Source organism: Opisthorchis viverrini, assembly GCF_000715545.1.
Source record: "Opisthorchis viverrini unplaced genomic scaffold opera_v5_7, whole genome shotgun sequence".
Taxonomy (NCBI): domain Eukaryota; kingdom Metazoa; phylum Platyhelminthes; class Trematoda; order Opisthorchiida; family Opisthorchiidae; genus Opisthorchis; species Opisthorchis viverrini.
This window is the reverse complement of record NW_008751663.1, coordinates 751,032-770,878: the sequence shown is the minus strand read 5'-3', so window position 1 is coordinate 770,878 and position 19,847 is coordinate 751,032. Positions and strand designations below refer to the sequence as shown.

General features: G+C 45.6%; 1 protein-coding gene across 1 annotated transcript in view; it reads right to left on the bottom strand.

The window, feature by feature from the left end:
- T265_12610 (hypothetical protein) overlaps positions 1–19,847 on the bottom strand; it is a gene marked incomplete at both ends in the record, with an annotated part of 32,153 nt that overhangs the window by 2,520 nt on the left and 9,786 nt on the right. The window contains 10 exon segments of the mRNA XM_009164619.1: positions 606–917; positions 2,833–3,306; positions 3,398–3,653; positions 4,850–5,334; positions 7,280–7,448; positions 11,158–11,528; positions 13,089–13,177; positions 13,412–13,793; positions 14,631–14,806; positions 16,341–16,611. Coding sequence (XP_009162883.1) covers positions 606–917; positions 2,833–3,306; positions 3,398–3,653; positions 4,850–5,334; positions 7,280–7,448; positions 11,158–11,528; positions 13,089–13,177; positions 13,412–13,793; positions 14,631–14,806; positions 16,341–16,611 — 2,985 coding nt within the window.

The following is a 19,847-nucleotide window of genomic DNA, read 5'->3' as shown; positions in this document are numbered from 1 at the left end:
GGTCGCATGACAAGACTTTCGATTAGTTTTTGCGATGTGCACTGTTTCACAAAATCACTGAATGAAATGTTGGCGGCGAGGGGTCTTCAGAAGGAATCAGCGTGGCCAACAACATCGAAGTCGCATATTCCACCGGTAAGTGGACGACCGGCATCTGAACTGGATTTGCCGATCAGTAGTGGCTGAACTGATTGACGTTTCAGTATAAATGCACAGTCACAAGCGGTTTGCGCGGAGCCGAGGTAGTGTTCTGCTCAAGTCCTTGGTCCCGACATTGACTCGAGGAAGGAACATCGGCAGAAGTCTGTTGCAAACTATCAGTCAGCCTGAACGTGACGGAAAAACATCGCTCAGCAACACCACTTGAAGTATCGATTTCCTAGGTCGATTGCGTTAGGTCTGAGTGTAACACCGCATCCAGAAAGTCAGTAGGATTACGGTATCCCGCAAGCCACCACAAAACAAGAGGGATTGTTCCACGACCAACCCTTTCTGTAGTGTGCCATGGAAAAACTACACCTTAAAAAGCAAGTCAACTTCCGATTTGAAAGCAATGACAGTGGTTAAAGGTGAGCATCCATACTTTTTCAATGCTAAAGACTTACTCGATAAAACAAATGTTGGTCCGAAGGAGTGACTCCAATCAGCTGCATCAACTGAACTTTGATTTGTTGCAAAGAATCGTCACTGCTCCCATACACCACAGTGTCGTTCGGATTGAGTCGCTGTCGGTTTGATCGTCGAACAAACGGTTGTTCAAGCTTCGCCGTTTTTGAGCGCCTTCGGCCCATGTGCTTTTCAACACAGGGTTTTGCGTTTTGGTAAGCGAAGGATGATTCTGCTTGTGACGCCCCATCGAAAGTTCGCTCAGTAGGGACTGTTTCAGGTAGCCTGCTTGAGATCTCGGCCGGAGCGTCCTTCATAGTTTAGGCGGAAGACAATTAAAATAGATATCGCGTACATTAGTTTGAAAAAATGTGTGCGTGTGTGTGTGGGGGGGGGGGGCGTGGGCTGTCATTGTAGTATTTGAGAAAGAAGACAGGGAATAAATTGCTTACAACATACCAGAAAGACACCTGACACACCCGAGATGCGTCGTACTACCAGAATAGCAAACAAAACACGTCTACGAAATACAGTGCGGGAATTATGAAGTCAGATACATGGGTTAAACCAGTAGGACGCACGTCTTCTATTCCAGACTACTGTCTAGCTCCATAAACGAGAAGATTGCATTTGATGTCCTGACGAGGAACCCTACCGTACCGTTTGGTCAAGCGAAACATTGTGCAAAAGCCTACAGCAGCATTCAGAAGGCCTCCGTGAGCCTTCTTAAGTCATGCTCAGACCTCACGTGTCCACCGAACTGACAGCGAACAACCACATGCCTTATGCGTAGAAATGCTCGACAGTAAGGAAAGGAAAGACGTTACTTAACTTATTCAGCCTCAACACATTCAAACACGAACTAGGCTAATTAGATGAGCGTATAATGTTGATTGCTTCAGCGCTGAAGCCAAGTGACATAAGATACCTTGTTTATATGGTTTTCATTGGTTCGCTCCTAGTTCGGCGGGCAAGCTGAAGACTGAAATTTCGTTCACAATTATGTTCTTTACGAGATACTATACTAGCAAATATGATAAACCGTACTCCTGACTACAGGTTAAATTGTAGCCAGGGCTACCCTCCTAATGAGATACTTATTATAAACCTGAAATGATTAAGCCGAAGTCTACTGTAGAAGGAGGGTGACCAATAAAAGGAACTTTAGGAGACCACATAAGGCGGCTTTATCTCAAGGGGCAGTTGTGATGGGTACAAGCAACAGACTGTAGACAAACTATCGTCGAAGGCAATTGAGTTGGCGCTCTAGGGGCCTAACAACAGTGACGTATTAGTCATTTGGAATGCACGATATAAAACGGAGAATTGCTAAGCTGTAAACCACCATAATGCTGGTCGGATAGCGTCCGACAAACAAGTAAATGATGGATGGAATTTGCCACTCAAAAGATAACCTGGTCACTGAAGGTGATGTGACGTAACAGACACCAGGTTATAGGCATCAATTTTATTGCTTCCTTGGTCGCTGCACACCTGAGAAAAGGACAGGGCGATAAATTGGTAACACTGCACCACAACACAGACTCAAAGCGAGGGTAAGCGGTCAAGACGAGAACGTTTATTAACAGCTCATGAGATCGAACCGAAACCAATCCAGAAACCTAAACAAATGGACCGGAAGATCACCGCTCGAAGGGCCTGCGCCAAGCACGCCAAAAAGGTTTTAGAAAAACAGAACCAGAAGGGCTTAGAATCAGGACAGAAGGGACTTTATTGAGGTTTTCCGTTTTCCTAGACGAAGTCCAGCGAAGTTTCATACTGAGATACTTAAGTAGTGTTGCGTGTGTGGCTCGGCATAGGCTCACCTCTAGGAATACCATTAACTGTATCATTCAGTCGAGATGAGTAAAGTTCACACAGCGTCAATTTTTGTTCAGGCATCCGGCCAAATTCAGCTAGCACGCACTGCTACTAAGTGAAAATAAAGACAGTGGCTTGTTACCGAAAGTAGAGTTGTCTAGCTAAAGAATGCCGATGAAACTCCGAATCTTATCAGTTCAATCAAGACTGCGTAAAACCGAGATACACTGTACAACTGTTTTACCTTTGTTGGCAATCATCAGCAATGCCCATCTCACGCAGCTCTAAGGAGATTCGAACCTGCATCCTTTGGGCCGGTGGTTAAAGGCTATACCGTCTGGCCAACTGTGTAACTAACTCAATATTATTAACTGGAAAGTACTTCTGTATGAATCCGAAACCAACCTGTTCGCTTATGGTCACAAGCTGATGCGGGGTGGACTCGAGATGATTTATTGGTTCATTCTGTGTTTCCGTTATCACAACGTCTTCACCGGATTGCGGGTCCAATAACCATGCAGTGTAGGCTTCTTCGAAACCAGACACGAGGCGAACCCGAATTCGGGCGTTTTTGTAGCTATTTCGCTGGGCCACCAGTTGTGCATAGCATTCGGTACACACACTGGCATAGTCGGCTGGACGCAATGACCATTCCTCTTTGCTTTCTGCACTAGGCAGCACAAACAGGTCCGGAAAAGCGATTCGAGCGTTCGAACCTGTTGTATTTTCATCTTCGTCTGATTCAGAAGAGTCTATCTGTGGATTTGAGCAGTCCATGGAGCCGATCGAAGGATAAAATTGACGAAACACATTCCATTCGTACGTGGACAACGGAGAGAGGATCGAATCTGAAACCATCTCCCACCAAGGTCGCGTAAGCTGTGGATAAGTGAAGAAAGCAGATAAACATAATGAAAATAGACCAGAAGTTCGGGGAAAGTGAAGAGGAAGTAATAACTGCACAACCTACCTTGCCGTGCTCACACAGCACACCATTTCCATTCAATCCGGAAGGTAGATGATCAGGTGCCGTTTCTGGTTGGGGATTTTTCACAAAACGTCTCCACCGATTAAGGAATTCTGTCGGCACGAGGTAAACGGCAAGTCGAGGAGGTTGGCTGATTTCCTGTTCACCCTTCGGGATTCGGATCTCGTTGGTTGTTTCAGACGAAGGTTGAGACGCTTTTTCGGATGGCATCGAGTCAACTTTATGAAGATAGCTGTTTCTGCAATTTACAGATGTTTTAAGGGCCAACAATGTGTTCAAATCATCAAAAATAACAAAACACGACAAGCTTGGTATTCGGTCTTGGGTGGAGAAACACAGACTAAAAGGGAGTAGTTTATCCAACGGACCGTTCACACAATCCAAGATTAAGGTAACCGTCTTCAGGACTACGAAATACGTTGAATCGAACGACTATGACGAGTGCGAGTAGTTGAGGGCGTAGGCACCTCTGTAGTTTTATTCGAACTCATCATTTTGGACTGGCTGATCGCCAGTCAATACAGTTGGCGAAACATCGCTGTACGAAGCAAGTTAAAAAATCCATCTTACATTCTTAGAATGTCGGACAGACAAATCTGCAAAGATGCTAGGATCAAATTCCCGTCATATAGATCAAAGCGAAACAAACTACGTCTATATAAGGAGCGATACGCGAGTGTGATTTAGGTCCATCTTAACACTGTATATCGAAGTATTGAGTCCGCGGGACTGCTAGAAGTTACTCTGCGAACAGTACTGTACAGACCAAACCTGTGGAGTCATGAATGAGCCATAGGTGCAACCCACGACTGTCGCGGACTGCCATCCGAATGCATTGTATCGAAGTATTGAGTCCGCGGGACTGCTGGAAGTTACTCTGCGAACATTACTGTACAGACCAAACCTGTCGAGTCATCAATGAGCCATAGGTGCAACCCACGGCTGTCGCGGACTGCCATCCGAATGCATTGTGGGCTTCAACCACATAGCTGTCTCACTCTGAGCTGACAACTACAGACAATCAGTTAGGCATGCTGACTCCCTTCTCATCCTCTGGTCTCATTCTTCTGGATTCACATGGGATAAAGTGTGTTTAGATGTTTGCACGCGAGGCTCAGCACAACACGCCTATGGCATTACCGATTACGGGGATCAATTGGTTCGGTTAGATGTGACAGGCAAATCTAAAAATGGTTCCTGGCCTACTATAAGCACCCGAGATGTCTGATAGGCATTGGTGTCTCCACACTTAATGAAGGATAAACAAGTCCACTGGTGGGATTCAAATAGCTCCGAAGGAAAGCTGAGAAGAGCGTACGGAAATGTGTGTAGGCTAGGCATAAACAGATATGGTGCTCGGACAAGATCCAAGGTCACGAGTAGTGAATTAAGCTAAACGAATCTCTTTGGATAGTGAAATTAGTGGCAACTCACTGGTTCTCTCGCGAGGAAAGACAATCGCGTATGACGACGTGAGCAAGCAGGGACTCGTCTACCAGAGGAAATCGGTCCAGTGTAGGCGTTAGCTGCCGCCGAGATGAGGGTAAAAGTAAGTTGGACAGCATTTGGCGCTCTCGGCTTGCTCTCTCCATTACATTTCGTTCCAACTGTTCACAATCCGGGCACTTTTGGCTAGTAACGGGTATCGCTGGAAAATTAGGGATGGTCTCTGCGGCGGGAAATAAGGCGACTAGAGAATGCCATAACTCTGCTGGAATGCAGCGAAGATGTTTTGAGCTGTAACGCAGTTTCCCGTGGGAGCAGAGAGCATCGGAATTGAATGTTGTGTTAGGAGGTTTCTGTTGGTCAAGTGTTTGCACAGCGGCATACATTCTACTAACGTAATCACGAGCCATGCTGCGCCATTGACGAAGTGAACGTCTTCCGACCCAGTAGTACATTGGCTGTTCTTCTGACGACTGACCAGCAGATTGAAAATAACGGAACATATTTGGGCGAAGTCAAACAAACTCACTTCAGTGAATGAAATTCATGCGCAATACCTCCCCCAGAAGGAATGTCATGGTCTATATTGAGAGAAGTTTTGCGGATGGGACAGAAAACGCTTTTGGAACCATTCTATGAGAGTAGATTTTCTCTCTTTGTGGGCGGATTACCATATATCTGTTTTATTGCACCTCCTACACACCCATCAATGACTACAGTCGACACTTCTGCGACATTCCTAAGGAGCGAACGATGATCTATGCTACCGAGGAGCCTAAATTTTACAGTGACCTAGCCCATTTCGGCAACAAACCCAACTGTCTTCTGATGAACGAGTGGCGGTGGACATGCACCACCAAATCAAAGACAGACTGTGGTCGAGCGCAGAGTTGTGCCCCGACCCCAGATCAATTCTAACTACCCCTTGGCCTGAAATCGATATCAAAACATCTGGAAAACTATATCGTGACGCCGCCCATCACAGACAATAGGGACTGCATAAATGCCGTCACTGAAATTTGCGGAACCTGCGTGTTAACGGCAATCATCATCGACAGCATGGCATCAGTGTTCAACACCCATGCTTCTCTGCCGTACAACCATGATTCAATTGAAAGCCTTATTGTGAAGAAAAGAATAAAGGTGGACGGGGAAGGGACTTAGTGCTCGCTTACTACAATCATTCCGAGGTGCCTACATCTCCAAACACTCATTCAGGCAGTCTGGATAGGAACTGACAACAAGACCGCCGGTAATATCGGTTGACAGCCATATCTTGTAGTGTCTCCAACCAGGCACAGTGAGGATCACCCGGTCCCCATCCTGGAAGGCGAGTAGAACCGACAGCACACAAACGTCTTTGTTAATCCAAAAGCCTTTCCCTACTTGGGAAATTCGCCAGTGGAGAATGTTTCACTTGCATCGAATATTCTATTTTTCGCGGTTTTTCTTGCAAAGACTGCAGTATAGCAACAATGAAATAGGGTCAGTGAGTTAATTACTGAATGAGACTGGTTAGGATGACGCTGAAGAGCACAACCCATCGTAAGATTAGACGGGTAGGCGGCTTCCTACCTACAAACTTAGTTTCAATGTCCACAGCTATCCCTCAGGTAAAGAAACTAAACTTAAGATATGGGTTTATGCCTGTTGAATCAGTTGCTCACGGCTCAGGTTACGGTCAAACCTATACCGCATGCAGTGGCATTCTGTTCGTCCCCTGCCAAGCAATCTGTCCACATGAATGTGGCTGTTGGGTTTGAACAGAACTGAATTTGTTAGAAAATTGGACCACCTCCTGGCGAGTATTTCGATAGCCAAAGAGGACTTGCACTGAAGTTCTTGTATTTCCTAAATAGGCTGATCAGAGGGGACAGGGACTTGGTTGAGAACTGTGAATAACGCGCCAGTTGAGCGAATAAACAAGTTATCTCTTTGAACAAACGTCCACAACCGGGAGCTGACAAGACACCATTTATGAGAGAGGTTGAAACATTGATAGTAGTATCAGGCTCAAAGACAGAATGTGACGATTAGTGAAATACTCGAAGAATGACACATCCAGCCTGCTATCGATGCGATCCGTAGATGTGCGAAAGTGAACAAAAAAGACGCGTAGCTGTTAAATTGTCTTTAACAATCGATATTCTACTCGGGTATTCAGAGAGAGGATAGCCCATATTCGAATGAAAGCTACCAGATACAATTACTTTCACCAGCTTCGTAAAGGTTCTTTCCTACTACGTTTTGCACTTTTCTGTCTCAGATTTTTGGCAGAAAATTTTTCAGCCCTTCTTCTAATCCGGCCCGAGCACCACAACGGGAATATCGATGAAAAAACAAACAAAAGTACACAAATTTATGTTAGGGTCGAGCATGCCTTAGATGAAAACAGAGGAGCAAAAACACTCCGCTTACCTCTACGGGAGAACTGCATGTTCCGGTGGTAGCAAGAGGTACCTGAGGAACTGACTTGCCACGAAGAAAGGCATCTAATTCTTTGGAAAGTGTGCGGATGGCCTGTTCCAGCTGGAACAGAGCCATTTTGTGACAGATACAGTCACGGCAAGGTTGAAGACACTGTAGCCTGATGGAGAAAACGATAGCGGAGAAATCACAAGAGATGCATAGAGAATAACAAAGCTGAGTGGGAAAACGAGGGGAGACTGAACACTAAAGGCAAGTACCGAGAAAACCGCGTTCGAGAAAGCAGTCTCAGTGACTTTCCCCATATGCGAACCCCTGCAAACAGTAGACAAAACAGGCCTGCTAAACCAATTTAACAGATGCAATTCCCGGTTGAAAGAGTGACCATGGTTGCGTGAGCGACAGTATCAGGAAGCTACTTTTGAAGCTTTCGTCGGGTTGAAGTGATTACTGATGAAAATAAGTCACAATCAGCCAAGTTGCCTGCGGTTCACAAAACACATCATCTAGAGTCTGTGCAGAGGACCTAGTACCGTGCCCCCAGATTCCTAGAGCAAAGATTTTGGGGAATCGCGCTTATTCGGAATATCACTAATTCTGTCGCTAAAGGTGTGTCAGGGGTAAATTTTTCACCGGACTGAGTAGTAAAATCTCACTGTGGAGTGTTCCGGTCAGATGTCTTGGCATGAGTATTGAGACACCACGATAGGAAAACAGAGGCTTAAAGTGAACAAGTCCCCAATGGGGCTTGTATAACCATCCAGACTTCGCGTCACAGAATGGGTATCCTCCTCAGGCCATATTTGAATCGAAAAGAAGATCGCTTTGAACATCGCCATTATCATCCTTAACTATACTTGTAGTACAATGGTTATAGCTGGCAAAGTATCGTTTACCGATTATTTGGGGAGGTGGGATAGATAGCTACTCATTGTGGGCGGTAGCTGATATAACTACTGTGTAAAAACCAATTTATGGTTTGACCTCTTCTAGCCCAGTTTCACCCTTCGCGTGGTCGTGTGAAAAGGGCTCTTTGAGGAAGTCAGTAAACTGGCATATGGAGCATGTGACTAAGCTAGCCCAGCCCACGGAGATTGATCTGCTTTCATCGACGTTGGGCGAGTTATTTCTTCCGAAAACCATTCGACCTTTCAGCAGTACTGATCCCGTGTTTCCACGAGACTCGGGCAATGCTCTGAAGACAGTTACCTTAGAAATCAATAGGCTCATCCGCAAGCGTGATGCAAGGCTAAAGCCCACAAAATCTTTGCACTTTGCAGATGTGAAGTGCATGCCAAACCGTGGGCAGAGTGATTTGGATTATTTAATGTTGTCTTGGACGTGACGCAATGGCGTCAGGTCACAGAAGAACTATGTCGTTTGCGTAGTCGATATCTGCGAGCATTTCGACCCCACATGCAATAGAGGCTGGAAGAGAGTGTCTCATAATCATATCAGTGAAGATGTTGAAGAGGAAAGGTGTAGGAGGACAGCCTTGCCTGACGCTCATTGATATAGCAAGAGTCTCCCATAGATCTCCACGCTTCCGCTGCAGGTTCCAACTGACATTTTGAAAGAGCATCCTGAGCATCGTTCAAGCTAAGGATGGCGCTTTATATGAGTTCCAGATCGGCTCCTTATTATCACGGATTCTCTGGATGGGAAAACACATGCCTTTGTGAGACGATTGCTTCCGAAGGTGCTGCGCATGCTTCAACATCCACTAAGGATCTGTTGGATGCGGCATCCAATGAAGGCCTGAAGGGAAAATGCCCACAAAGACAGTGATTTTCTTGTTCTTGTAGGTGTCGAACTTTACCTGAACGTTGTTTGTGAAGTATCTTACTTTATGGGAGTAGACTGTCTGATACATCCGATCCGTTAGTCACAATTTTGTCAGTAACAAATAGAATCGTTTATTCAAAGCACCCTTTCGGTGCCATGCCCCGTCCAAACAAATACAATAAATTTACTGAACAAAGAAAATCACATCTAGCAAGGGGAGACATTTTATGAATTTATTCTGGGGGCCCTGAGGTCCTCACTAGAATTGCGGATGCTCGATGACCCGAAAAAGCGACAGTAAACAGGCTTGCCAGAGGCCGAGAAGTACTCTAAAACAGGAAATGGGTCACATTCTGGCGAACGTTTCTAGCCAACTTTACACATAAGTTGCTTTGTCCGGTGAACTCGAGAGCGGACGAATTCACATCCCTGACAACGTTATTCAACCGGACATTTCGATAAACACTTAAGAAGACAGACCGCGAGTCAAAAGATGACAAAGAATCTAAGCTATGCTTGTTTCCACGACACAACATAGTTCAGCCGAAATACGCTGTTTTCTTCCAGATGAAACGAAGGCTCATTCGAGTTATTTTAATTTTCAACACTCATTTTATCCATATCGAGCGGATATACATTCGACTCAATCGGATGTTCGTAAAACGACAGATAATGGGAATCGGAATAGTCGATTGAGTCACGCATTTGCCGTTCAGAGTAGAACTCACAGCCAACTGAAACAAGACTCAGATCAACGGAGATATAGACTGATCGGAGCTACGGAGAACACATGGCGGTCGGTCACGTGACCGTTGATCTGTTCGCCCAGTTCGGTAAATAGGTTGCAAACATTTTGTCACCGACCGGAGTGATATCATCAGAGCGCGGTTTTAACCGGACACTTTTAGAGATCAATGATTGTGTTGCTAAAGGTTCTTTTCTCGTAATTCAACTCGAGCTAAGCTTATTGATTATATTTGTGGACTTAGATGTTAGTCTGCGAGACCATGTAGACAATGTGGACAATGGTTATATCCCTAGAGTGTCCCTTACTTGAGGATTGCCCTTAATAAATTCAGATGATTTTTCGAACTGGTTAATCATTATGGATTCCCATCGATCTACGCTACGAATATGCTACTTTAGGTCACCTGAGGACCACCAAACACTGGAAATCACCCACAGATTGCAGACAGCCCGGACACGTTTACAGCTAAAGGAAAAATGAGATGGGTATGGTCAGGGCGTGTATTTACTGACCGAAAGGTCCATGGTTCGAACCCGACCGCTACCTCTCGACTTCCCTGTCTAGGTTTGGGCGACCTGGCATTATCCCAGCCCTCGTGCTTCTTTCGGGTGGTATGGCAGGCATGGAAAGGGTGTTACAGCTGGACGATTAGAAAGGAAAAGCGATCAAGCGTGTTGGGATTGTTTCAAGAGTATTTGTGGTCAATGATATATCGACCCAGAGTTAATGTGCAACGCAGATGTCCATCTCCTGAAACCAGCCTCAAATGAGGTCTATTTTAGGTCTTCTGGGACTTCTATTAACCGACAAGACAATCTCGGGAGTCCATTTCCAATAAACTATTTCCGGTCGCTCTCTACGGGGGTTAAACTGTGCAGCACTCGCACGCACACGCCATAAAAAGAACGAAAATCCCCCGGAGCAGTGATGTGTTGGCATTCGAAAATTGCACTCCAGGGCAAATGAATGGAGTAACGAGAATGGGAATGCGTTAGAAACGCCGTTAGAAACTCGTTTACTTGGTGCACACATTTATCGACCTTATTACCCCTGTCAAGTTAACCTCTTCAAAAAGCGGATGGGACTCTGAGATCCTATTTTTGCATGCACCGTAGGAAAACCTCATCATCATGCCTCCTGAGGAGCAGTATCTCTAAGATTCGAGCGCTTATTCTTGGCTCTGGTGGAACCCGTTATACGACATAGTGTCGCGTGAGACGTGCTTGGTGAGGAATATCGCTTTGGGTTGTTCTTTAATGCGGTAATTGATGATGGACCAGTGTCTATCGAACAGACCAAAATTACAGGTATACTAAAGCAAGAAAAGATTACTAACGTTTGGTCCAGCTTCTCATTGGAATCGGTAGGTGATGGAGTTGAGATGCTATCAGCTAATCTCCTTCGAAGACCGGCAGTGGATACTGCTCGATATGTTGAACTGTCCAAGTCAATTGGAACCCGTCCATGTTCACAAAAGGGAAATATACAGGAGATTGGTCCGTTTGAAGTTCCCACATTTGCGCCGGACGTATCTGGCTGCTTAGGTAGGTCAGGGGCCGCCTGCTCAGGGTTACTGAGCCACTCCTTCAACCACTGAGTAGGCACAAGTGAGAAAGACTTGAGTGTATCTGGGGTTAGTGATTCTGAATTGAAGTCTGGTGGCCAGATATCCTGTAGTAGTTCGCGAAGTGCCGACAACTGCTTGGACTGAAAATAAGAGGTCGGATAAGGGATAGGATAAAGACGTTAGAAACAGAAAGGGAAGTGTCGAGCGGTCGAAGACAAAATCAACTAATGATACGAATTTGGAAATAATGATACAGATCCTACGTATAGTTTTTACCCTTAAGCCAAGATAAGTGCTCTTGTCAAGGTCATTTGTGCATAGGGGCTAGTTCAGTATCGATTGAACAATTTCACAGTAGGAAAAAGAAAAAACACAGTAACTTCCTGTATAATTAACTCGACGGAGATATACACAAGACTGAATGATGCGTGTGTATGAACCATTACGCAAGCGAAACAGGTGCGGAAGATCACAAAATCATTATTCGTAAGAGCGCTGACATTGAACCACAGCACCGAGAGAGAAAAAGAATACAGCAACAGCTCAATCTTTGAAGACGGAAAGACATTCTCCTATGTCATGAGCGGAATCCTAACAGGTACATGTTGCACATATACCACTGGATGGGCTAACATCATTCAGCTGTAACACCCTTCCGGTGCCTAGCTGCCATGCTACCCGAAAGAAGCACGAGGGCTGGGATAATGCCAGGTTGACCAACCCTAGACAGGGAAAGTCGAGAGGTAGAGGTTGGGTTCGAACCACGGACCTTCCGGTCAGTAAAATCACGCTCTAAACACTTGAACCATCTCACTTAAGCTGAAGACAATCGTCAGTCAGTCACTTGGGCCACTCGGAATCACGAGAGCACATAGTGCGCCATGTACGGTGCATTCATGCCCTCGTCGTCTATCAATCACCTGAAGGCAATTGGCAATCATGAATCAGTGGTGATATGACACGGAAACCGAGATACTCTGCTGATCTTTCAGCCAAGAAGTAACAAAGTTGCGCAAAAACGTAATTGCCGTAAATCAAAATTGTCAACGGTGGACTAAGATACACTGGTTCCAACCGCTGTAGTTTAGCTCAGCGAAGGTGACGAGATGACGGGAAAATAGCCATCCATTGGATGCGATGGCTTAACGGTTTGACTAATGTTGAATCGTTTTGATATTCACAAGAATCAGGACACCCGCATGGTGAAGGCGATGCTTTCAACGCACAAGCACTAGGGGCTAGCAGCCAAACCATTTGTGTTCCACTAACGCTCGTAGTGTCTTTTCCCAAGGTTATCATGCGACCAGCTTGACCGATTGGAAATTTCATGCCTTGTTTACGAGTCAGAATGATCAGAACCCCCATCACACGGCTCTGTGAAGCCCCTGTGCGAGCACCAGACAGTACTATTATGGTATGTTAAAACTAGCCGACATATCCACCGAAAACGATTGCAGTGTACGAATACATACAGATCAGATGAATATATGATTTCGAGGCCAGCGCCGTCACGAAGATGAAGCAAGTTGGTTGCTTACCATCGAACAGGACGTCGTTCATTATTGCCTCAAATCCATCTGCGGCGTTCGACGTTAGATACAAAACTAGGTAGCCATTTTTAGAAATCGTTGAGTATGGATGGTTGCATTAAGCGAAAATAAGAGAGCCAGCTTATGCTCCAGCAAACAGACAGAACATACCCTGGCAGACTGCTGGGCATACAACTCTTCGCGTTTGGAGGAATTGACATCTTCAACCAGTTGACGCAGGTGATCGGGAATGCAAACAACTGAAGTGTAGCAAAATGAGAACATAACCGTATGCAGTAAAATCATCACACACAAAAAAAAACCAAGTTATGAATTCATGTCTAGGCAAGATGGTGTCCGAGTTGCTACAATTTTCCAAAGGAAAACCCACTCGGCTCGGCGGATTGCTCGTCAATGGACTCGTAAAAAACCAAGTATTCATGTCTAGGCAAGATGGTGTCCGAGTTGCTACAATTTTCCAAAGGAAAACCCACTCGGCTCGGCGGATTGCTCGTCAATGGACTCGTAAAAAACCATGTAGGCGTTAGACGAGGAATACCAACGCTGGTTCTCCTGTGTACCATTGACAGCTGCACCTTCAAAAAACTCTTGGTCCCCGACCTCTGGTTCCGACTGGCATGCAGACAAATCAGAATCCTCCGCTGCAGTGGCATTGAGTAAATCTTGACGACGTTTCTTGATATGTGGACCACGGGATTTCGCCGCTCGTCTAGCATTGGGACCATTCAGGGAGGTTGAAGCATCATCCGTTTCAGGTGACAGTTTTATTGGATTACTGTTCAGGAGAGCTTGTAACGCTTTCGTGGACCCGTTGACTTTGGATAGGTTGAACTTTTCCGCGGGGATGGTACAAACCTGATGGAGTAGGTATTGGCAGAACGTGGATAAATAGTGTGACAAACCTCACGGAAATAGAATACTGGTTGCTTAGGGAATTCCATTAAAAGTGAAACTACATGCCCCTGTGGTGGAATGAGAACTAAACGATACGAAGAGGAGGAACCGAAGTTGGGAGGTTTTACAGATATCGAACTGTCCACTCCACTTGCGGGGTTCCCTGATATTGATAGATTTCTCCAAGACCACAATTCATCAGCTTGACTGCGACGAACGTTTCCCATGATCACACTACTGAATGCTTGGAATTATACGGTAAAGTTGTTCACATCAAGGTGGATCGGCCGGAATCGCTTGAAAATTATTCTACTTGACCTAGCATGCTTGAAATTCGCGATTTTCATTGAAAAAAGATATTGTAGAGATAGCATAGACTGACTACAGCTAGGTGGTTGACGATGAGAACAAACGGAACTCTCATACTGATTGAATGAGCAGTTAGCTTTCCGATGATCGTCCTAAGAGGGTGTATTCCAGTTTGGTAAGGGTGACGTAGGACAACTAACCACAGGAGGATGCAGTAATTTACAATCCATAACTCTGCGGCGTGCACGTGCAGCTACACCCAGGTAACGTGATTCACCCGAAAGACATCCCTCCGAAGAACGGACTGTTGACAACAACACTCCCATCAGCCAGAAGAGGTCAAATACCTATTTTCATGCTTAGAACTGTTCTGCGCATAGACAACTTAAGCAGGCTTCTCTATTGAAGCGGTTATCACAAACTGGAATGAAGGCGATGAGAACATATGAAACGTAACCCTAAGACTCTTCCATCCAAGAACAAACTCACCTCCATATCATTACAAACTGTCCAAAACTCCGTCCCTTGTCTCGTTTCCGACGATTCCTTCGATTCATTCGGGCTACCAGATTCACGAACGACAGCAACGTAGTGACCAGAGGTTGGTTGTTTTCCAATATGCAGCAACACACCTCGAAGTCGGTACTTCCGTGGCCCATTAGTGTCTGAAATATGCAATCGAATGGATGAAATTCGAATTGAGACCACAATGCACAAGTAACGGGATACTCGGTTAATAAATTGATCTGCATACCAACTTGGTTTTGATGAGTGACTCATCTGGAACGAAGCTGATTCTGTCGTTTGTGATGTTCGTCAACTGAGTGTGCTTCACCAGGTCCCCTGATGCTTCGATTGGTACGATATTTGAGATATCGCGATACAGTGCACAGATTCAATCCAGTACAATGTGGCTCACCACCACTGGCACACGACGAGGGAGCGAACATTCATTCACACGATCCGAAGCGTCCGATGGCCATTTGGTCGGTCAGCACTCAAAACTGTACTCGTTGGAAGCAAGCTATCCCATGCTTCAAACTCTAGTACGCACAGTGCCACTGAACTCCAACCAGAGCTCTGTTCATTATGAACGGACAAATGTGAGCAAACGAATTTCAACAGAAGTTCATACGAGCTTTCATTTACCAAAAGTCAACCCAGACGAACCGTTCAACCTCACGCCACTGTTCCGTTTGTTCTTTTACCTTGGCCAAGTTCGTATCAGCCATTGATTCACACATTCAATGGCTTCCGGTCGTTTTCAGATTATCCCATCATTGGTGCCTCCAAATGACCCATTTAGTTCTGACACCTACGTCAACTAATTCGGCCCCTTCATTATTGAAGTATTTTTTCGGTGTACCTTTGTTCTACATCATAGGGTATGATGAACAACAAAGCAGGTGGCTGTTCCAACCCGACTTTCGACTTTGGTTGAGTTGTCATTCGAGTACTCTATACTCGTACAATACCAAGAAAGCTACCTGCGTTCATTTTAGATAAACCACATTACTGTACGAAACTTTATAGTAAAACCTCGCCCTCAAGTTTTATCCCCTTAGGACCTTAGTTTGAATGGCTGACATCCAAATAGAATTTGTCGACCAAGAGTGGACGCTTGCGTATAGGAGGAGACCCACGGACGGCTTGTGCTGAGCCGAATGTAGTGCGGCACAGAAGCCTTGTCTAGGCTTGGGCGGCCTGGCAGTATCGCAGCCTTCGGGTGGCATGGCAACGAGGCACCGACAGAGTGCCTTATACTCAATTATATTGGGTTTTAACACTTACTGTTTAAACCACGGCCAATACGAGCGATCTCCGAATATATAAGTACCAATGTCTACTTCATGGATCTTCTGTTTACGAGCAGTGAGATAATTTTTTGTGTTTAGGTTCAGCTGTAGCACTCTTTCGGTGCCTAACTACCATGCCACCGAAGGTTGCAAGAGGGCTGGGATACTGCCAGGTTGCCCAAGCCTAGACGGACCTACCGGTCAGTAAATTCGCGCTCTAACCACTTGGGCCATCTCGCCCCTTGTGTTTACGAATGAAACGAAACGAGCCTGGACGGATTTATTAGTCATTCGTAAACAAAATGACTAATATTTCCATTCAGTCTCATTTTTCTACAAACATTTGGCATCGACCCTTACGCAATTAAAAACAAAACCTCAAAACAAAGGAAGACACACGTACCATACTGGTGAGCCAAACACTTAACTGAGCAGGGGTGCTCAACCGTTGGATCACCTGATTCGTCATCGAATTCTATGAGTTCGATCACATCCGGGAGACGCACAGCAGCTTTCTGCTTTTTCCGTTGACTGGTTCTCGGATCGTAAGTAAACCGGAGGAACTGGATGCACAATAACGAAGGGGCCTTGGTGATGTAAGTGGACCGTACACCGTCCCGTTTTTGAGAACATCGCGGACAGGCATACTGATTTTCACCCGTGAGCGGCTCCTCCTACAAACATTAGCGGAAACTGCCAAGTTAGTAGCAAACCACTTGTTTTAGATAAAGTGATTCGAGTGAGAATGAAACCGGCAAAAAGACATAATACTGAAATGGGTATACAAAACACTACTGTTGATATACACTGGTGCAATACAGTTTTTAATGCGACTGAGTTGTCCTGAAATAGCTTTCACGCTTTGCTACTGAGTCATGAAATGACCGCCTCTGGGTCACCTGCACTTGACATGGCTAGGCGAAGAACGCGGTCCCCCCAGAGTAACTTATGCTGTGTGTGTGACTAGTTCGTTAACTGAAGGCGAGTGAATTTTCCGGACAACCATCCACTGTAACTCAGTAGTACTGACCTGATGTTTCCACCAGACTCGCGTAAGGCGTCGGAGATAATGATGGTCGAACTCAGAGCATTCGAAAAGGTATAAGCAACTGCCGTTAACCTGATCGATAAAGTTGAGTAGATCGCATTACAGCAGTCTTGACAGCCAAAATGATGTCGCATCGGCACCGAGAATATCGAAATTTAACAGAAGCTTCCTTTGATTTATTTATTCGAGACTTTAGCTAGTTAATCAGGGCTCATGCAGCTGTCTAGATAGACGAATTCGCCTGCCAAATCGATCGACCCATCTGCGACTACGAAGTTTAAGTCCCATCCCACACAATCTCTTAGTAGCAGTTTTGGACCTTGCGGATGTGAAGCGCACATCAAAACGTGCGGCAGAATTAAGTAAGTCATTGAAATAAGTATCTATATCTAAATGGTTAACCAGTCTCTATGCTATGACTAACCGCAATAAAGGTATAAACGTAATGCGGTGTTTCCTCTTGGACCGACAGGTCCCCATCTATGACAGCAGTGATGTCACCTTCCCCGAGGAAAGACATGTTAGAATACCTCAGTCCGAAAATCTATACACTCTGACCACCTAGCAGTTGGCCGACGGCCAGCGAATCATCTTGTACGATCGGAATACAAGTGAAAATTAACGAGAACTCCAAACGCATCTGCAGTGCGCAGTAGCACCATGAGTAAGACATCTATGCACCGTACGGTAGCCCGCATAAGATGCGGGGACCCATCTTTATTTGCATGTGAGCATGCGTCCCAACAGATTGCAGTTCTAGAGCTGGAATGGATTTTATCGAGGTCTGTCACTATTGATCCAGCCAGGAAGAAGGAGGGATATTTTCATTCTGACGGGTGATTTGAACGCCAAAGTTGGAAACCAAGACCCAAGTTGGGGAGAGGGAAGCAAAGCACTCAGCGTTTAGGCATGCCCTACTCGACTTAATAAATACTAGAGTTTCTCAAGCCCAGTAGATTTCATTGATGCCAAAAAGGCGAACCGGTAGCAGCTAGAGACGAAGATAGCTCACACATTTCTCAAAATGTCGGACGATCGAGGGCCGAAAGGACGACGTAGAAGATAGGCGGACCGCAAGGGCCCAAAAGTTTGCGGAAAATTTTGCTGTAAGAAACGGCCGCGCCATATTCTGTCTGATTTTATCGCGTGGTCAGAGGAAGTTGGGTGACAGCGAAACGATTTGCGGAAAAGCTGACGCAGACCCGTCGTCTTGAGAAACGGATTAAACGCTTTAAACAATAATTCCCCCTTTAACACAATCTCTGATAAAAACAATATAACCTACGTGGAATATTGACACCAACACGAATTCAGTGCAAGACATTATTGCTCCAACCAAACAAGGCACCCGATCCGGATTATTCGCACATTTAAGATATAGTGAAGCTTTGGTCAACGGTTTGACTTTACTACAAGCTATCTGTTTCGTCGGAATTGCGAAGACCTGAGCGGCTTTTGCGAAACTTCAACGCCTACGGCGCTGGCATGACATCAGTGTCCCTGTGAGGGAGAGAGTATGCATTAAGACTGTGAGATCAATACTGCCTGGTGGATCAAGACGTGGCGACTAAGCGCCAAGGATGTAGGAAAATTCTCACTGCTTTACTGTTGATGTCACTGAAATACTGACCGGATCTGATGCTAAGATACGCCAGATAGTTTAAGGAAGAAGAAATTATCTGGCGATCAACGAGCTATTTATGTTTCATAGGTAACACTGATAAAGACGCGTGCTTCACAGGTCATCTGCCCCACAGAATACTCTTTTGCTCAATCTTGTGCTGACAGAAAGCGACGGATATTCGAGCAAACTGAGGACGGTAGTCTAGCTTGACATCACCGGATATAGTGAACTAGAGCAACAGTCTGCTGGAGACTCGCATGTGTCTTGGGAAAGAGGTATTCAGAGTCTTCATCATAGATCATAATCTATGAAAGAATATCGTTCACCGCCGGACACTTCCACAGTTTCTGGCAATCAACGGGGTCAAAAGTAACTTTCAATTCAATAGGAATGACCATTGCTGTTCGCCGAGAACAGCTCACTTCAAGAAAAAGGTATGATTAGTAGAAGCTCGATCAGAGACAAACCTAGATGGATTCCCACGAGCGACCCCCCTATGGTCGATCCATTTGCGCAGGGTAATGCCATAGAATACCTTAAAAGCTATTGCTACTACATGGATGCCCCGGTGGTTTTGCATCTTACACCTCTTTTAGATATCGGAATCACCGTCGAAGCGCTTCATTCTACTGCAGTATTAATCCCAGATATCCTGAAGATAGCTAGGCTAACTACAAGGTAACCGTTCTTGCTGGATTTCTGTTGGTTAAAGGGAGCTGGCATCGAAGTTTCATTTTGTCTCACCCATCTTCTACAGAGAATGATTCGATGGGGACCAGCTGGGCTGTTTTTCAAATGTTTGCCCCACCACTTTGGAGCAACTGAAGTTCCATACTTTTTGCCACCAGCCGTCCTCCCCCAAACCAGTCGGTCGGATTGGTTGAAATGGGGCAGCGAGTAGCGGTTCTGAAAGCTCTGTCTCGTCGTTCAGCTGTGAATTCATTTCGATGGCTAGCTGCTATGCCACTCGAAGAAAGCACGAGGGCTGAGATACTGCCATATTGCCCAAGCCTAAGAAAGCACGGGGCTGAGATACTGCCATATTGCCCAAGCCTAGACAGTGGCGTTGGAGATACAGAGGCTGGGTTCGAGCCAAAGACCTTCTGGTAAGTAATTTAACGCCCTATTCCTTGAACTATCCCGAACTCACTCTCTTTATCTTCTTGGCCTCCGCTGGGCATTGGCGTTCTTTACACGCTCTTCAATGGTGAGCCTTTGGGTGGTCCGCATACGTTATC